The sequence below is a fragment of the Moschus berezovskii genome, chromosome 14 (genome assembly GCF_049115385.1).
Source record: "Moschus berezovskii isolate FMDL1 chromosome 14, NW_MosBer_1.0, whole genome shotgun sequence".
Lineage (NCBI taxonomy): Eukaryota > Metazoa > Chordata > Mammalia > Artiodactyla > Moschidae > Moschus > Moschus berezovskii.
Window position 1 is genome coordinate 46,625,795 of NC_142473.1, and position 16,396 is coordinate 46,642,190.

General features: G+C 38.0%; 2 protein-coding genes across 10 annotated transcripts in view; one reads left to right on the plus strand and one right to left on the minus strand.

Moving 5' to 3' along the window:
• Window positions 1-9,813, plus strand: part of RNF141 (ring finger protein 141) — a 39,665-nt gene extending 29,852 nt beyond the window's left edge. For both annotated transcript variants that reach the window (XM_055423379.2, XM_055423380.2), the window contains exons 5-6: window positions 3,536-3,643; window positions 9,306-9,813. In XM_055423379.2, the coding sequence (XP_055279354.1) occupies window positions 3,536-3,643; window positions 9,306-9,456 (259 nt within the window). In that variant the 3' untranslated portion in view covers window positions 9,457-9,813. The remainder of the gene's footprint in view (window positions 1-3,535; window positions 3,644-9,305) is intronic.
• A 1,538-nt stretch (window positions 9,814-11,351) lies between these two features.
• The window catches only part of AMPD3 (adenosine monophosphate deaminase 3), a 55,032-nt gene continuing 49,987 nt past the window's right edge, over window positions 11,352-16,396 (minus strand). For all 8 annotated transcript variants that reach the window (XM_055423389.2, XM_055423387.2, XM_055423388.2 and 5 more), the window contains exon 15: window positions 11,352-16,386. In XM_055423389.2, the coding sequence (XP_055279364.1) occupies window positions 16,210-16,386 (177 nt within the window). In that variant the 3' untranslated portion in view covers window positions 11,352-16,209. The remainder of the gene's footprint in view (window positions 16,387-16,396) is intronic.

Below are 16,396 nucleotides of genomic sequence, written 5' to 3' on the forward strand. Positions count from 1 at the left end.
TCTTGATTCCAGCTTGTGCTTCTTCCAGCCCAGCGTTTGTCATGATGTCCTCTGCATATAAGTTAAATAAGCAGGGTGACAATATACAGCCTCTTCAGTTCAGTTCAGTCGCTCAGTCGTGTCCGACTCTCCGCGACCCCATGAATCACAGCACGCCAGGCCTCCCTGTCCATCACCAACTCCCGGAGTACACTCAAACTCATGTCCACAGAGTCGGTGATGCCATCCAGCCATCTCATTCGCCGTCGTCCCCTTCTCCTCCCGCCCCCAACCTTTCCCAGCATCAGAGTCTTTTCCAGTGAGTCAACTCGTCGCATGAGGTGGCCAAAGTATTGCAGTTTCAGCTTTAGCATCAGTCCCTCCAATGAACATCCAGGATTGATCTCCTTTAGAATGGACTGGTTGGATCTCCTTGCAGTATAAGGGACTCTCAAGAGTCTTCTCCAACACCACAGTTCAAAAGCATCGATTCTTCGGCGATCAGCCTTCTTCACAGTCCAACTCTCACAACCATACATGACCACGGGAAAAACCATTGCCTTGACTAGATGGACCTTGGTTGGCAAAGTAATGTCTCTGCTTTTTAATATACTATCAAGGTTGGTCATAACTTTCCTTCCAAGGAGCAAGCGTCTTTTAATTTCATGGCTGCAATCAGCATCTGCAGTGATTTTGGAGCCCAAAAAAACAAAGTCTGACACTGTTTCCACTGTTTTTCCATCTATTTCCCATGAAGTGATGGGACCAGATGCCATGATCTTTGTTTTCTGAATGTTGAGCTTCAAACCAACCTTTTCACTCTCCTCTTTCACTTTCATCAAGAGGCTTTTGAGTTCCTCTTCACTTTCTGCCATAAGGGTAGTGTCATCTGCATATCTGAGGTTATTGATATTTCTCCCAGCAATCTTGACTCCAGCTTGTGCTTCTTCCAGCCCAGCGTTCCTCATGATGTACTCTGCATATAAGTTAAATAAGCAAGGTGACAATATACAACCTTGACGTACACCTTTTCCTATTTGGAACCAGTCTGTTGTTCCATGTCCAGTTCTAACTGTTGCTTCCTGACCTGCATACAGGTTTCTCAAGAGGCAGGTCAGGTGGTCTGGGATTCCCATCTCTTTCAGAATGTTCCACAGTTTATTGTGATCCACACAGTCAAAGGCTTTGGCATAGTCAATGAAGCAGAAATAGATGTTTTTCTGAAACTCTCTTGCTTTCTCCATGATCCAGCGGATGTTGGCAATTTGATCTCTGGTGCCTCTGCCTTTTCTAAAACCTGCTTGAACATCTGGGAGTTCACGGTTTACATATTGCTGAAGCCTGGCTTGGAGAATTTTGAGCATGACTTTGCTAGCGTGTGAGATGAGGGCAATTGTCCGGTAGTTTGAGCATTCTTTGGCATTGCCTTTCTTTGGGATTGGAATGAAGACTGACCTCTTCCAGTCCTGTGGCCACTGCTGAGTTTTCCAAATCTGCTGGCATATTGATTGCAGCACTTTCACAGCATCATCTTTCAAGACTTGTAATAGCTCAACTGGAATTCCATCACCTCCACTAGCTTTGTTAGTAGTGATGCTTTCTAAGGCCCACTTGACTTCACATTCCAAGATGTCTGGCTCTAGGTCAGTGATCACGTTATCGTGACTATCTTGGTCGGGAAGATCTTTTTTGTACAGTTCTTCTGTGTATTCTTGCCACCTCTTCTTAATATCTTCTGCTTCTGTTAGGTCCATACCATTTCTGTCCTTTATCGAGCCCATACAGCCTCTTAGACCAGGCTTAATTATGTCCCAGGTGAATTACTGAAATAAGGATCTAATTGGTGTTCCTCTCTCTAGACTGTCCCTCATACTGCTCTCCCAGTTGAGCTCCTAAAGCATTATTTCCAATGGGAGTTCACTTTCCCCTTGATTAAACTATCAAAGCAAGTTTAAACTTACTCTTTTGATATACAAGGATCAGATTATCTCTGCTATACTTAAGCAGTCTTTCATACCAGCCTGCTTGATAGACACTTTTCCCTACCTGTTTAGCTTTGTTTATTCACATTGAATGTCTTCTATCGAAATCCTGTCATTTTTCTACCTTATCTTTCTGACAGATTTGAAATATACTTTCTTCCTTCTTTACTTAGCACTTACTACACGTAATGCACATTTGACATTCACTTATTTTCTATATACAAATTGACAGATTTTAAATTACTATATCAGTGACTTACATACAGTGGTATAAGCACTGCTAAGTCACTTCAGTCGTGTCCGACTCTGTGAGACCCCATAGACAGAAGCCCACCAGGCTCCCCCATCCCTGGGATTCTCCAGGCAAGAACACTGGAGTGGGTTGCCATTTCCTTCTCCAATGTGTGAAAGTGAAAAGGGAAAGTGAAGTCGCTCAGTCGTGTCCGACCCTTAGCAACCCCACGGACTACAGCCAACCAGGCTCCTCCATCCATGGGATTTTCTAGGCAATAGTACTGGAATGGCTTGCCATTGCCTTCTCCGGGTATAAGCACAGCCAGGAATAAAAACATGTTAGAGGTAGTTTCTACCCTTAAGAAGTTTATAGTCTAGTGGCTATACTTTGGAACATTTAATTTTTGTATAATTATAAAAGCAATACATGCTTGATGAAGAAAACCTAAACATTACAGAATAGCACAAAGATTAAAAACAAATTTAAATCACTTCAAGAAATATGTATTGAGAACCTAAGACAAACTCCTTATGAATTTATAGTTTATGGATAGACTAACCAATAAACAGCCAATAAAATGCAGTATTTAAGACCTTTAGTTGAGGAAAATGTTGGTTTTTGAGAGCATAGAGAAGATGGTATCTTGAGCTGAGTAACAGAGGTTGGAGTTTGCCAAACTCACAAGGTTATTCCAGGAAAGGAAAACACGACATACAAAGGCACTTGGCTCATTCAGGGGCATTCTAAGTTGTGCCTGGAGTAGAAGGTTGAACATCTCTTTTCTTCCCGAGATGAAAGAGCTCTTTGAGGACAGATAATTTGCATTCTATCTCTTTCATATTTCATATAGTACCTGAACCTTAAGACTAAGTTTTTCTTTCATTTATATGCCCATTAGCTGCAGCAGCATATTATATAGACCCTGTTGGCAGGGCCCATATTTTAGAGAGCTTTATATCCTGCTTGGTGAATAAATCATATATCGGTTGAATTCATGTATAAAAATTCAATATGATTAAAATGGGCTAAGTTATTTTCAGAAGCATATTCATAAACTGAATATTTCCAGTTTTAGTCCATATTTTCTTTTAAACCATCTCAGGATTTATCTTTTATCCAGTCTTTTCTCTATGAAATTTCCCCTCTAGTACTTCTTCCCTAATATGTTTGCTCTCCCTAAAATACAGGTTATCTTCCTCTGATACTGCATGAGTCATGTTGTGCTTTATGTTGAGATCACATACATGCTTGATTATGCTTTTTAAGCCGATGGAAACAAAGTTCACAGCACAGTGACAACAGAGAATATCACTGCTCCAGCTCATTTCTCACATTGCAGGGTAAAGCAGCTGACTGACGAGGAAGAGTGCTGTATCTGTATGGATGGTCGAGCTGACCTCATCCTGCCCTGCGCTCACAGCTTTTGTCAGAAGTGCATTGACAAGTGGTAAGTAATCTGCTGCCTTCATGGGGTAGGCCAAGGTCAAATGGGAAAGTGTATGTGAATACACTTCAGAAAATGCAAATATATTGTAGTTAAGTATAAGAGACTTTGTTCTTTAATACTTTGGGTTTTATGACATGCCTCCTACTGCTTAAAATATTTTTATACATCGTTTATAAAATGTGAGGATGTAGCTTAGTTTTGACAATTTACTTTTGCTGTAAAGAGGTTCTAGACTCTGATTAGAGTCTAGAATCAAACATTTTTCCTTTCCTTCCATTTTTCTCTTTTCTACATTTTCCCTCCATATGTCATTAGAAAGAATAATATTAATCCTTGAATATTGGACCTGAGGAGAACTTTAGAGAACGGCTAGGCAAGCTCATTATTTTACAAAATAAGAATCAAGCATTTAAGAAAATTTATCATTGACATACAGTAAACTGTATATATTTAAAGTACAACTTGATATATGTATATAATTATAAAAATCATCCTCACAATTTAGATAATGAACAAATCCATCACCCCCAAGTTTCCTCATGCCCACTGTAAGGTCTCCTTCCCCCAATCCCTTCTCCTAGTCCCCAGACAACCACTAATACGGTTTCAGTCACTCACTATAAAATAATTTGGATGTCCCATACAGTATATACTCTTTTTGGGTCTGGCTTCTTTCATTCATTATAATTTTTTCAAGATTTACTTTGTTGTAGTATGTATCAGTAGTTCCTTGCTTTTTATTGCTGAGTAGTATTCATTGTACAAATATAGTGCAGCTTCTTTATCCATTCACCTGTTGATGGACATTGGGTTGTTTTGAATTTTTGGCTTTTACAAAGAAAGCTGCTGTATACATTTGTGCTCAGCTGTTTTTATGGACGTACATTTTGGCTTTTTTCTTGGATAAATACCTACAAGTGGGATGGCTAGATCATATGGTAGGTGTATGTTTAACTTTTTAAGAAACTGCCAGGTGTTTTCCAAAGTGGTTGTGCCATTTTACACTCCAGTGTATGAAAGTTCCAGTTGCCCTACAGCCTTGCCAGTACTTGGTATTTGTCATTCTAATTGTAAGCCATTCTAATAGATGTGTAGTGGTATCTCATTGTGGTTTTAATTTGCCTTTCCCTGCTGACTGGTGGTGCTGAGCACTTTTGTTATGCTAATTTCCCATCTATACGTATTTCATCTGTGGTGAAATATTCATTCAGATTCTTTTGCCCATTTCTTTTTTAAAATTGTATTTTATTTTTAATTGAAGGTTAATTACTTTACAATATTTTGATGGTTTCTGAAATGCATCAACATGAATCAGCCCCAGGAATACATATGTCCCCTCACCCTTACACCTCCCTCTACCTCCCTCCCATCCCACTCTTCTAGGTTGTCACAGAGCACCAGTTTGAGCTCCCTGTGTCATACAGCAAATTCCCACTATTTTACATATGGTAATAGATGCTAAAGCTGAAACTGCACTACTTTGGCCACCTCATGCGACGAGTTGACTCACTGGAAAGGACTCTGATGCTGGGAAAGGTTGGGGACGGGAGGAGAAGGGGACGACAGAGAATGAGATGGCTGGATGGCATCACCAACTCTGTGACATGAGTTTGAGTGAACTCTGGGAGTTGGTGATGGACAGGGAGGCCTGGCGTGCTGTGATTCATGGGGTCGCGAAGAGTCGGTCATGACTAAGCGACTGAACTGAACTGAATATATATATTTCAACACCACTCTCTCGATTTATCCCACCCTCTCCTTCCCTTACTGTGACCAAAAGTCTATTCTTTATGTCTGTGTCTCCTTTGATGCAGTGTTCACTGAAGCACTATTTACAATAGCTAAGACATGGAAGCTCCCTAGATGTCCATCAGTAGGTGAATGGATAAAGAAGTTGTGGTACATATACACAGTGGAATATTAGTCAACTATTAAAAAGAATGAATTTGAGTCAGTTCTAATGAGGTGTATGAACCTAGAGCCTATTATACAGAGTGAAATAAGTCAGAATGAGAAAGACAAATACCATATATTAATACATATATATGGAATCTAGAAAGATGGTACTGATGATCCCACTTGCCCATTTTTTTACTTAGTTGTTTTTGTATTAAGTTTTGAGAGTTCTTTTTGTATTATGGATACATGCCCTTTATCAGATATATAATTTGCAAATATTTTCTCCAACTCTGTGATTTATCTTTTCATTCTCTTAAGAATGTCTTTCAAAGAGTAGAAATTTTTAATTTTTATGAAGTCCAGTTTCTCAATTTGTGATTAATGAATAATCATTTTAGTGTCATGTCTAAGAAATCTTTGTTTAACCAAGGTCATGAAGATTTTCTTCCATTTCTCCTTCTAAAAGATTTGTTTTTAGATTTTACATTTAGATCTATGATCCATTTTGAGTTAATTTTTGTATGGTGTGAGGTATGGATCAAAAAGTTTTTATGTTACCCTTAATGGCTTTCCAGTTGCTCCAGCACAGTTTTTTGAAAAGACTGTCTTTTCTTCTCTAAAATTGCCTCTCTCCTTTGTTGAAAATCATTTGTTAAAATACAGGTGAGTATTTCTGGAGTCTTTTCTGTTCTATTGACCTGCTGTCTACTTCACACCAATATCATACTACTTTGATTAGTGTAGCTTTGTAAGTCTTAAAATCAGGTAGTATTAGTCCTCTAACTTTGTTCTTTTTCCAAAGTTGTTTTGATGTTTCTAGATCTTTCATGGTTTCAGTGTGAATTTTATAATCAGCTTGCCAATATCTACCAAAAAAAGTCTATAAGAATTTTGACTGGGATTGAGTTAAATAATTTGGGGAGTGTTAAGTCAGACATAGTGACTAAACAATAATAAAACTTCTTAACAGTATTAAGTCTTCCAGCCCACATCTCACTATGTTCCGCCATTTATTGGAAAGTGAAAGTAAAGGTCACTCAGTCGTGTCCAACTCTTTGCCACCCGCATGGACTGTACAGTCCATGGAATTCTCCAGGCCAGAATTCTGTGGGTAGCCTTTCTCTTCTCGAGAGAATCTTCCCAACCCGAAGATCAAACCCAGGTCTCCCACAGGTCTTCTTTAATTTCTGTCATCAATCATAGTTTCCCAGTGTTGCATATCCTTGACAGATCTGTCCCTAAGTATTTTATAATTTTTATGTTACTTTAAATGTTATTTTTAAATTTCAATTTTTGATTATTGTATTTCTATATACTAGAGATAAGCAGTTTTGTGTATCAGTCTTGTATCCTGCAACCTTAATAATGATTTATTAGCTCTTTTTTATAAATTCCATAGAATTTTATTGAATGACAGCAAAACATTTTTTGAGAGATATTTTTTTCTGGATATAAAATTTTAGACTGATAATAGTTTTTCTCTCAGTACTTTAATGACATTGCTCCACCATCTTCTTGCTTACAACATTTTCTATGAGGAATCTGCTCTCATCCTTGTCTTTTTTCATCTGTAGGTAATATGCCTTTTTTCCTCTGGCTGCTTTTAAGGTTTTTTCCCCTTCATCTCAGATTTTCAGCAGTTTGATTTTGATGTGCCTTAGTTTTCTTCATGTTTCTTGCACTTAAGATTCATTGAGCTCCTTGGATTTGTAGGTGTATAGTATATGAGTTTTGGAAATTTTTCAGCCAGTATTTTCTTAAACATCTTTTTCTGTTCTCTTTTGTCCCATTTCCTTCTGGGACTCCAGCCACTGATGTACTCGACCACTTTTGCACAGCTCACAGATGCTATTTTCCTTCTTTTTTGAGTCATTTTCTCTGTGTTTAATTTTGGATAATTAATACTGCTATATCATTTCAAATTCACTGATTTTTTTTCCTGCAGTCTATTGCCATTAATCCCACCCAGTGTATTTTTTAATTCAGATATCTTAGTCCTCATCCAGAAGTTCAAGTTTTTAATATCTTCCAGTCTCTGCTTAATATGTGGTCTTTCCTCTAGCTTTTTAAATATATAGAATATAGTTATCATAACCTTTCATTTTCTTGTTGCTGATTCTGATGTATCTGTCAGTTCTGGATTAGTTTTGATGGATTGTTTTCTTCATTTTGGGTTGTATTTTTATGCTTCTCTGTATGAATGGTAGTTCTTAGCTGGGTTCCAGACATTGTGATTTTTTACCTTTTGGGGTACTGGATATTTTTGTATTCCTATAAAAATCCTTGAGCTTTGTTCTGGAATATAGTTACTTGGAAACAGTTTGATCCTTTTGAGTCTTGCTTTTATGGCTTGTTAGGCAGGACCAGAGTGATGTTTAGTTTAGAGCTAATTATGCCCTGCCGAGGCAAGCCTTCAGAGTACTCTACCCGATGCTCCATGAATTACAAGATTTTCCACTCTGTCTGGTGGGAACAGGCAATGTCCAGGCCCTTTGTGAGCTTTGGTTACTGTCCCCTCAGATCCTTTTGAGTGATTCCTGGGCTTCAGTAGTTGCCTGACTTGCACACAATCATCATTACTCTGCTGAATATATCTACAGGGACCTTCAGTAGACTCTGGGATTCTCCCTTTGTGTAGCTTTCTCCTGTCCAGCACTTTACCCTATGAATTAGCTGTCTTGGCGTCCTCTGCTCTTGTCTTGTCAACTCAGGGAGTCTACCAGGCTCCATCTCAGTTTCCCCTGCTCTCTCTGTGGCATGGAAACTCTCAGAGGCAGTGAGCTGGGTAATTATAGGGCTCACCTTGTTTTGTTCCCCATCTCTCTGGGATTATAATCCTTTGTCATCTTTGTTTAGTGTTGAAAACCATTATTTCATGTATTTTGTCCAGTGTTTTAGTTGTATTAAGTGGGAAGATAAATCTGGTCACTTGGCCAGAAGCAGAAATCGACTGTTTTAAAATTGTGACTTTTGTGCACAGAGGAACACAGATAATTATCTTAAAAACTATCTCTGAAGAACCAGAAATGAATCTGAACAATATATGCTAGCTCTACTTTCACATTTAGTTTTTAGAACAGATTTCTAAATTTTTGCACAGAAGCCAAAGAGCAATTGATATAATTTAATTACTTTGGTTTCAGATTTCACTGAGCAATAAAGAGAAAAATATTTTTCCTCTGTGACATGTTTCTGGCTCAAATATGCTATGTTTTTAATTTCCAAAGTAATATTTAATAAGAGAAAAAAATCCCTTTGGAAAACATAATCTTATTTAAGTGATTATATATAAGTTCTTTCCCCCCCCCCAGATTTTTTTATTTTAAGCCTTGAATGCTTCCATTCCATTGTTTATAACAGCAAAAGATAGGAAAAAACCTAGATGTCCTTCCTTCTATGGGAGATCAGTTAAATGAATTATGGCCTATCTAAACAGTCTGTGTTTATTTTGAATAGGCAGCTCTAACATGTGCTGATACTTGTTAAAAAAAAAAAGAGCAGTGATGTGTAGACACACACAAGCTGGTCATAGATAGTCTGTCTCTAGAAGAATATATAAAAAACTGAAGAATATATAAGAAACTGGTTAACAGTGGTTGCCTCTGGGGATAATAAAGATTAGGGTAGGAGGAAGATATGTATTTTTCACTATACACTTTTATGCTATTTCTTTTTTAAAAAAATGTACATGTATTACATTTCAAATTCATTGTTTTAAACAGAAAAAGAAAACAAACTATTCTTTATCTGATTTCTCTAATAGGAGTGATCGACACAGGAATTGCCCTATTTGTCGCCTACAAATGACTGGAGCAAATGAATCTTGGGTGGTGTCAGATGCACCCACTGAAGATGATATGGCTAACTATATTCTTAACATGGCTGATGAGGCAGGCCAGCCCCATCGGCCATGACCTGGTGCAGTGCTCCATTGCTGGTGTGGGCTGCACATACTTCAGTCGTGGGGAGAGGGCAGGGATGCAGCACAGACACGGCAGTTCCCCCCACCCTCTTATTTCTGCTATTCTGACAGTTTGTCCTTTTATTTTGATAAACTTTCCCTGTCTTCCACTTGTGATAAACTAAAATTTGCTACCGTTTTAGACCATGTTTTCCTATTATTTATCTGTTCTAATACATATTAGGACTAATGCTCTTGAATTCTTTGCTGAGTTAACATTTCCAGGGGCTTCTGAAACACTGTTACTTTTCAGGGCAAGAGTATTCTGGAATCTATTTAGTTAGGTTTAAAATAAACCTTGAATTTTAAAGAGTTGTAGCCATCTGAGAGAAAATCTTAACTAAAAATGTATAATACATCAGAGTGCATGTTACTACTTAAATTAGTCTTTCTGCTGGGATCTAAGGAACACTTACGCCCCCTTGTGGTTGACTGTTGCTCTTTTAATAGTTTTTACTTGAAATAATCCGTAATTATTTCATAACATTAACAGTATGTTTTGGATCTACATGTTTTTTAACTTAAGTGTTTTTTTTCCCCCCATGCTGTGTAATTTGGGTGAAAACTATGAATTTAGGGCAGGACTTTGCCTTGTAAATGGATTTCTGCTGGGGAGTCTTCTTGGCTATTCTAGAAATGCTTTCCTACACCTGGGAAACTGTTCTAAATAGCTTTTGGTAATACTTATTTATCCTGGAGATTCAGATGGAAGTTTTTCTTCATCATAGACCCAAAGTTTTATGTCCAAATTATGGTAAGTCTTTAACGTTGGTTTATGGTGCTTTTATTTTCTTAATTTGAAGGCATCTTCCTGAGGTCCCAGAGTCTTCAAATTTCTTAGATTAAGAAAATAGTATGTAGCTTTTTAACCATATGTACACAAAACACCCCTGAAAATTAGGAGATAACTTTACTTTCTGTTTCACTGCACTTCATTTGAAACACCAGGAAAGAGTATAGATATGATGTTCAGTAGCACTTGAGCCATTTTTTAAAAATTTTGTTTATAAAGTAAAATTTTATGCTACACATTAACATTTCAGCATATAATAAACTAGGGCCTGATATCTTTAAAAAGTGTTTTAACATTCCACATAATTTTCTGATTTATTATTGATATGTTACAAATATTACTATTTTCTGAAGTACCAAAGCATACAATTTAAGTTGCTGCTTATTGACGGCAGAATTTTTGGATACTGGGGACTTTAATTAGAATGCAAGTAAGTAATTTTTAGGAAAAATGTCTGACCAAATGTAGCTTGAATTTTACCCCCTAATATAATACTATTATTGGTTGACTTTCATGATGGAGGCAGCTGTTTGTACAAAATGAGTACTGGGGTCTCTGTCCTGTCGACCTGGCAGTGCACTGAAGGCTGTGTGACCTGAGAAAGCCCCTTCCTCTGGTTTGCAGGCTCTTTAGAAACAGACTTTATCTGTGGTGTTCACACTTTCTTTCAGCAGCAGAACTGTTTTTTTCCCAAGTAAAAATCTTACTCAAAATCCCTACACACATGTGCTGCGCACACACACACACACCTACACACACACACACACTACACCTACACACACACACACACTACACCTACACACACACTACACCTACACACACACACACACACTACACCTACACACACACACACACTACACCTACACACACACACACACACACACACTACAGCTACCCCGACCCTGCTCTTATACATTTCCTTATATAAATTTATGTACCACAATAAATATTTATGAAGTCAGCCAACAAAACCAACAAAACCAACAAAAACATGTTCGGCACTGGTGATTACAGGTATACTGGAATTTGATGAGAAAAAAGTTGTATGATGGGACTTGTTTTTTGTTTTTTTTTTCAAAAAAAAAATTCAGTTAAATCCAAGTCAAAATCTAGACACCTGATTCTCCTCCATAGATTCCCCAGTACTCCATGGAACATATTTTCAAAACTTCGAGATAAAAGTCTTTAAAAGTCTTCTAAAATATGTTCCATGAAGTACTGTCTTTATAGATTTGCTGAGTCTCATTCAGATTGCCCAATTTAGAATGTTTCTGAAAATGAATAAAGTTTCTTTACAGATTTTTGGATCTTTCCAGGTATAGCCAATGATTTTATCCCCCAGAATCCTTCGCCTTTCAAGGAATTATTTTTCATAGTGAGTCCAATGACTTGATGTTGCCCAAACCTTTTTATTTTCCAATATAAGCTCCAAGACACTAACTGATCTACTGTGAAATATATTTTTACTAGCCTTATCAAATAAATGAGCACAGTTTTTTGCTCACTCCATTAAACTGGGTAATAATTCTTTAGATGTGAATGTTGGGTAGGTTCTACTGTAATAACTAACTGTAAAAGTTGTAAATTTGTTTAATGGATGAAATGTGTACTTTTTGTATTCTGTACAGCTTGTCTTTTTTAAATATTAAGTACTTAAATGCACTTACTATGATAGGAAATATGTGTGCCTTCTAGGATTTATGAAGCTGTTTCATGAACTCTTAAGAAATTTGTAAGTTATAAAGTTTCCCTGTCTTAATAACAAAGGGTTTACTCATAATAACTGTAGAATTTTAGTTTGAGAAAATGGATTTGACTATGTACTGAATTGAGAAGTTGAAGATAATAGTATCTGTTTTGTTCTTGGGGCAAACTGATGTATTGTGCAATAAATAATCTTTAGCAAGTAAATTTTAGGTAATTGAGATTTTTTATCAAGTAGTTTTTATATACCAAGTGTTTATATTCCTTAGAGGACTGTTTTGTATTGTGTTGTGGTGGATTGTGCTGTTTTTGTGCTATGTTTTAAAACACTTCAAATTAGACTCGATTTACTTACACCTAATATAGGTAATAAGGCTGCTTGAAAGTATCTTTGGTTCAGTGATTTTTGTCATTGAGAAGTTGGATTCATTAAAAGGCAGTCCAAAGAATTTGCACTTTTAACTGTCTTTTTCTTCATTAACTCCAGCTTACTTTCTCTATCTAGGAGTAAGAAAGCTCCTTGGAGATTAGAGAAATCAGGTGATCACCCACATTTATAAAGGACATTTACAATGACAATATAACATAAACAGCAACAGATGTTCATTTGTTTTCATGTCTTTCTGTTACCCTCAGTTCAGTTCAGTCGCGCAGTCATGTCCGACTCTTTGCGACCCCTTGAATCACAGCACGCCAGGCCTCCCTGTCCATCACCAACTCCCAGAGTTCACTCAAACTCATGTCCATCGAGTTGGTGATGCCATCCAGCCATCTCATTCTCTGTCGTCCCCTTCTCCTCCTGCCCCCAATCCCTCCCAGCATCAGAGTCTTTTCCAGTGAGTCAACTCTTCGCCTGAGGTGACCCTGCTGCTGCTAAGTCACTTCAGTCGTGTCCGACTCTGTGTGACCCCATAGACGGAAGCCTACCAGGCTCCACCGTCCCTGGGATTCTCCAGGCAGGAACACTGGAGTGGGTTGCCATTTCCTTCTCCAGTGTGTGAAAGTGAAAAGTGAAAGTGAAGTCGCTCAGTTGTGTCCGACCCTCAGCAACCCCACGGACTGCAGCCTACCAGGCTCCTCCATCCATGGGATTTTCTAGGCAATAGTACTGGAGTGGCTTGCCATTGCCTTCTCCGGAGGTGGCCCTACTGGATAGTAAAAATAATAAAATACTTTACCCTGTGGTGGTTTTGATATTTTACCTTGTAAGATCATTTCTATAAAAGAGTGAATTCGAGAAACAGGCTAGAATCTTAGTGCTGAGAATGGGAAAACCATTTATAAGGAGGAGTAGCAGTTTGTAATTAATGTGTATCATCATGGAGAAGTACACATTTTGGTGTCAAAGACATAAAAGCCCCTCAGATTTATTTTACAATCTTGCAGCTGTTTATAGTCTAACTCTGGCATACTCCCTAATAAGATATTTCTTTAGAGGTTGAAGATATAAAAATTCTCAAGGAACTATGTCTGATAAGTGTTCCTTGTATTACAGTTAGTTATACCTGTTTTTTATAACAGTCATAGTTTTTAGGTAGAGAATACCTAGGTATATACCACTATATCACCTTCAGTTGCGTCTATGATCTCAGAAAATGATCAAAATATTATTTCACCTTCATGGCACTCAGAAACAAGTAAAGAGAAAGCCATAGGGATGTGCTTTTAACTCTGCCTTATCCAAGGTAAGACAAAGTAAAGGTGCAGGACAGACCTTGGTAAACACCAGTCCAGGAGCTGTGATTGGTTTTTATGAGGCACAGAACAATAACATTGATCATTTCAACAAGGCAGTTTCAAGTGACACTTAATGTAAACTTGAGCCCTTTAGTGTAAGCATGTCTCAAAAACCATTCTGCTAGAAACGTGGGCTAGTGTACAATTGGCTTTGATTCCAACTGTGATCACGAAAGAAAGTCACCCTAAAAAAGCCAATTAGGTTGATGATGTAATAAAAGTGCATCGTGCTATAGAAAAAGGTATCTGAAAAGCGAGCAGGTCAGGTAAAATCCAACAGGTGTTGACTGAAAAGAGGAGATATATCCAGGGAAAAGAAAATGACCATGTGAGACTTTACTCATGAACTGTTACAGCAGAAGTTAGAAAAAACGAGCAAAAGTTTCCCTCCTGGGTTTTGCAAGCTTCAGTTCAAATTTTTGAGTTTTCCTAGTGAATGTCATCCATATCTGAATATTGATTCAGAAAAGATAAATTAGTAATTATTACTGATGGCTTTTCATGATGCCTACATCTTTTCTTTAAAACTTAAAAGATTTGCCTAAAATAGTTTAAAACTATTGAACCACAGTCCTAACAGACTTTATTTAATAATTAAATGCTTGATACACATAAAATGACAATGAAAAACTGTAAAATACTTGTTATGTTCAGGCAAATGTATATAAATGGCTTTTCAAAAATAATGAGTGCCTAAGATAAATGCTTGGTTTTCATTCAGTTTCACGGTTAGCTATAAGATAGCATATGTTTGCTTCGTAAAAAGACTGTATTTATTGTTCCATATGCTAAGCTGACCAGTGGAGGAGATAAACATTATAAAGTAACAGGACAAGACAACCTAAAGCCAGGTAAGCATCTTCACAGGCAAAAATAGTGTTCTTCTAAGTCTGTAATGATTCACAAGGGCTTACTCTAGTCTACATTTGCCCAAAGAGATAGAAAGGAAGGTCCTTGAGCAACCTCTTGAGTTCCAGGAGCATACAACCTTAAAAAATTTCCAAAAGAGGAAATTCATTCAGTTTTATATAATACACATTTATTGAGCACCTACGATGTACCAGGCACTAGTAACACGGATGCAGAGTACATTGGAAAAGGTTCAATTCAGACTGGTCTTTAAAAATGCTTTCTACCTGGCCCCTGGGACCACATATATTCTGAAGCGGTCTGCATATAGGTAAGGGAGAGAGCTCACCTTGTGGGGGGAAAATGCACCAAGTTACAGTGATAAAAAAAAATCTAAATGTGTCAGGCCTGAAAGAATAGTGGGGAAAGGACTAGATTAGGATTAGGGACACCTAGTTCTGATCCTGTTACTTACTAGAGCTGTGTGACCTTAATCAAATTTCACTTCTGTGGCCAAAACCATTCATAAGTAAAATGGTAATTGGGCTACAATCTCAGAATATTAGTCAAAAGGAACAGAGGTCATCTAGTCCTGTGCTTTTCAAAGTCCTTAGTTCAAATGTAAATACATAGAAGCCCCAGTATAAAACCGATGAAAGCTGAGTCACCTTGAAGTAAAAGCAGCACCTCAGAGCCTCAACCCCCTTCTCATTCCCTGCCCTGAAGTGGTCCAGGAGCTGAGCTCACAGAACACCACTGAAAACCACTCATCTGATCCAAACCTTCACCTTTCAGATGAGGAAACCAAGACACAGAATAGAGTGATGGCTGTGATATGAATATCTGGTTTCCCAAATATGAAGGGAGGAAGGCTAAATAAAGTTTTAAAAACTCGTTAAAAACAAAAACAGGCAAAGAAGGAAGCTCTCTAATTCTCTCAGAGTAGCTCCTTTATGAAAGGGAGCTTTGAAGTAGATTTTAAGGCAGCCAGCCCATGAGAGGCTGAAATGAACAACTACCAACAAGTCTGCAGGGTTTATAGAGAGGACTATGGCAGAAAACCACACAGACTTCGTATCAGTGGGCACTGGACCATGTAAGATCCTGGCCCCCACAATGCAAGCATTAGCACTTTGAAGAGGATCATTTGGAAAATTAGGAATTAGTACAGACAAGTGTCCAGCTCCCAGATCCCCACGGAGGAGTCACCATCTATTACTCAAAACATTAACAGAAATTGACATGAAGTGAAGTGAAGTCGCTCAGTCGTGTCCGACTCTGCAACCCCTACTGACTGTAGCCTACCAGGCTTCTCCATCCATGGGATTTTCCAGCAAGAATACCAGAGTGGGTTGTCATTTCCTTCTTCAGGGGATCTTCCCAACCCAGGGATCGAACCCAGGTCTCCCTCATTGCAGGCAGACACTTTGAGCCACCAGGGAAGCCACCAAAATGGGCATGTTAGACCTTAAAGTGAACAGTGCAACCAAAATTCACTAGTTTGAAAGTTCTTCAGCGGTATCCTCTCCATGGAGGAAAGTTCTAGTTTGGTATCTTAACCACTGTTAATCACGGCAGACTTGAAATTAAACCAGAAAGTTAAAACGCATGTCCAACGCTCAACTAGTTGGTCAGGGCTGTGATCTCTTCTGATTTCATGGCATCAGACAGGAAGCTGAGCTCATTGCACAGGGTCTCGTATCGGAATGCCATCCGGATCTGAGCAACATTTGTCTTTCGAATATCATTTCCTTCAGGTCCTTCTTTATAGTAATTTTGTCCCAGAAATTTTTGCTTTTCCTATGGACCA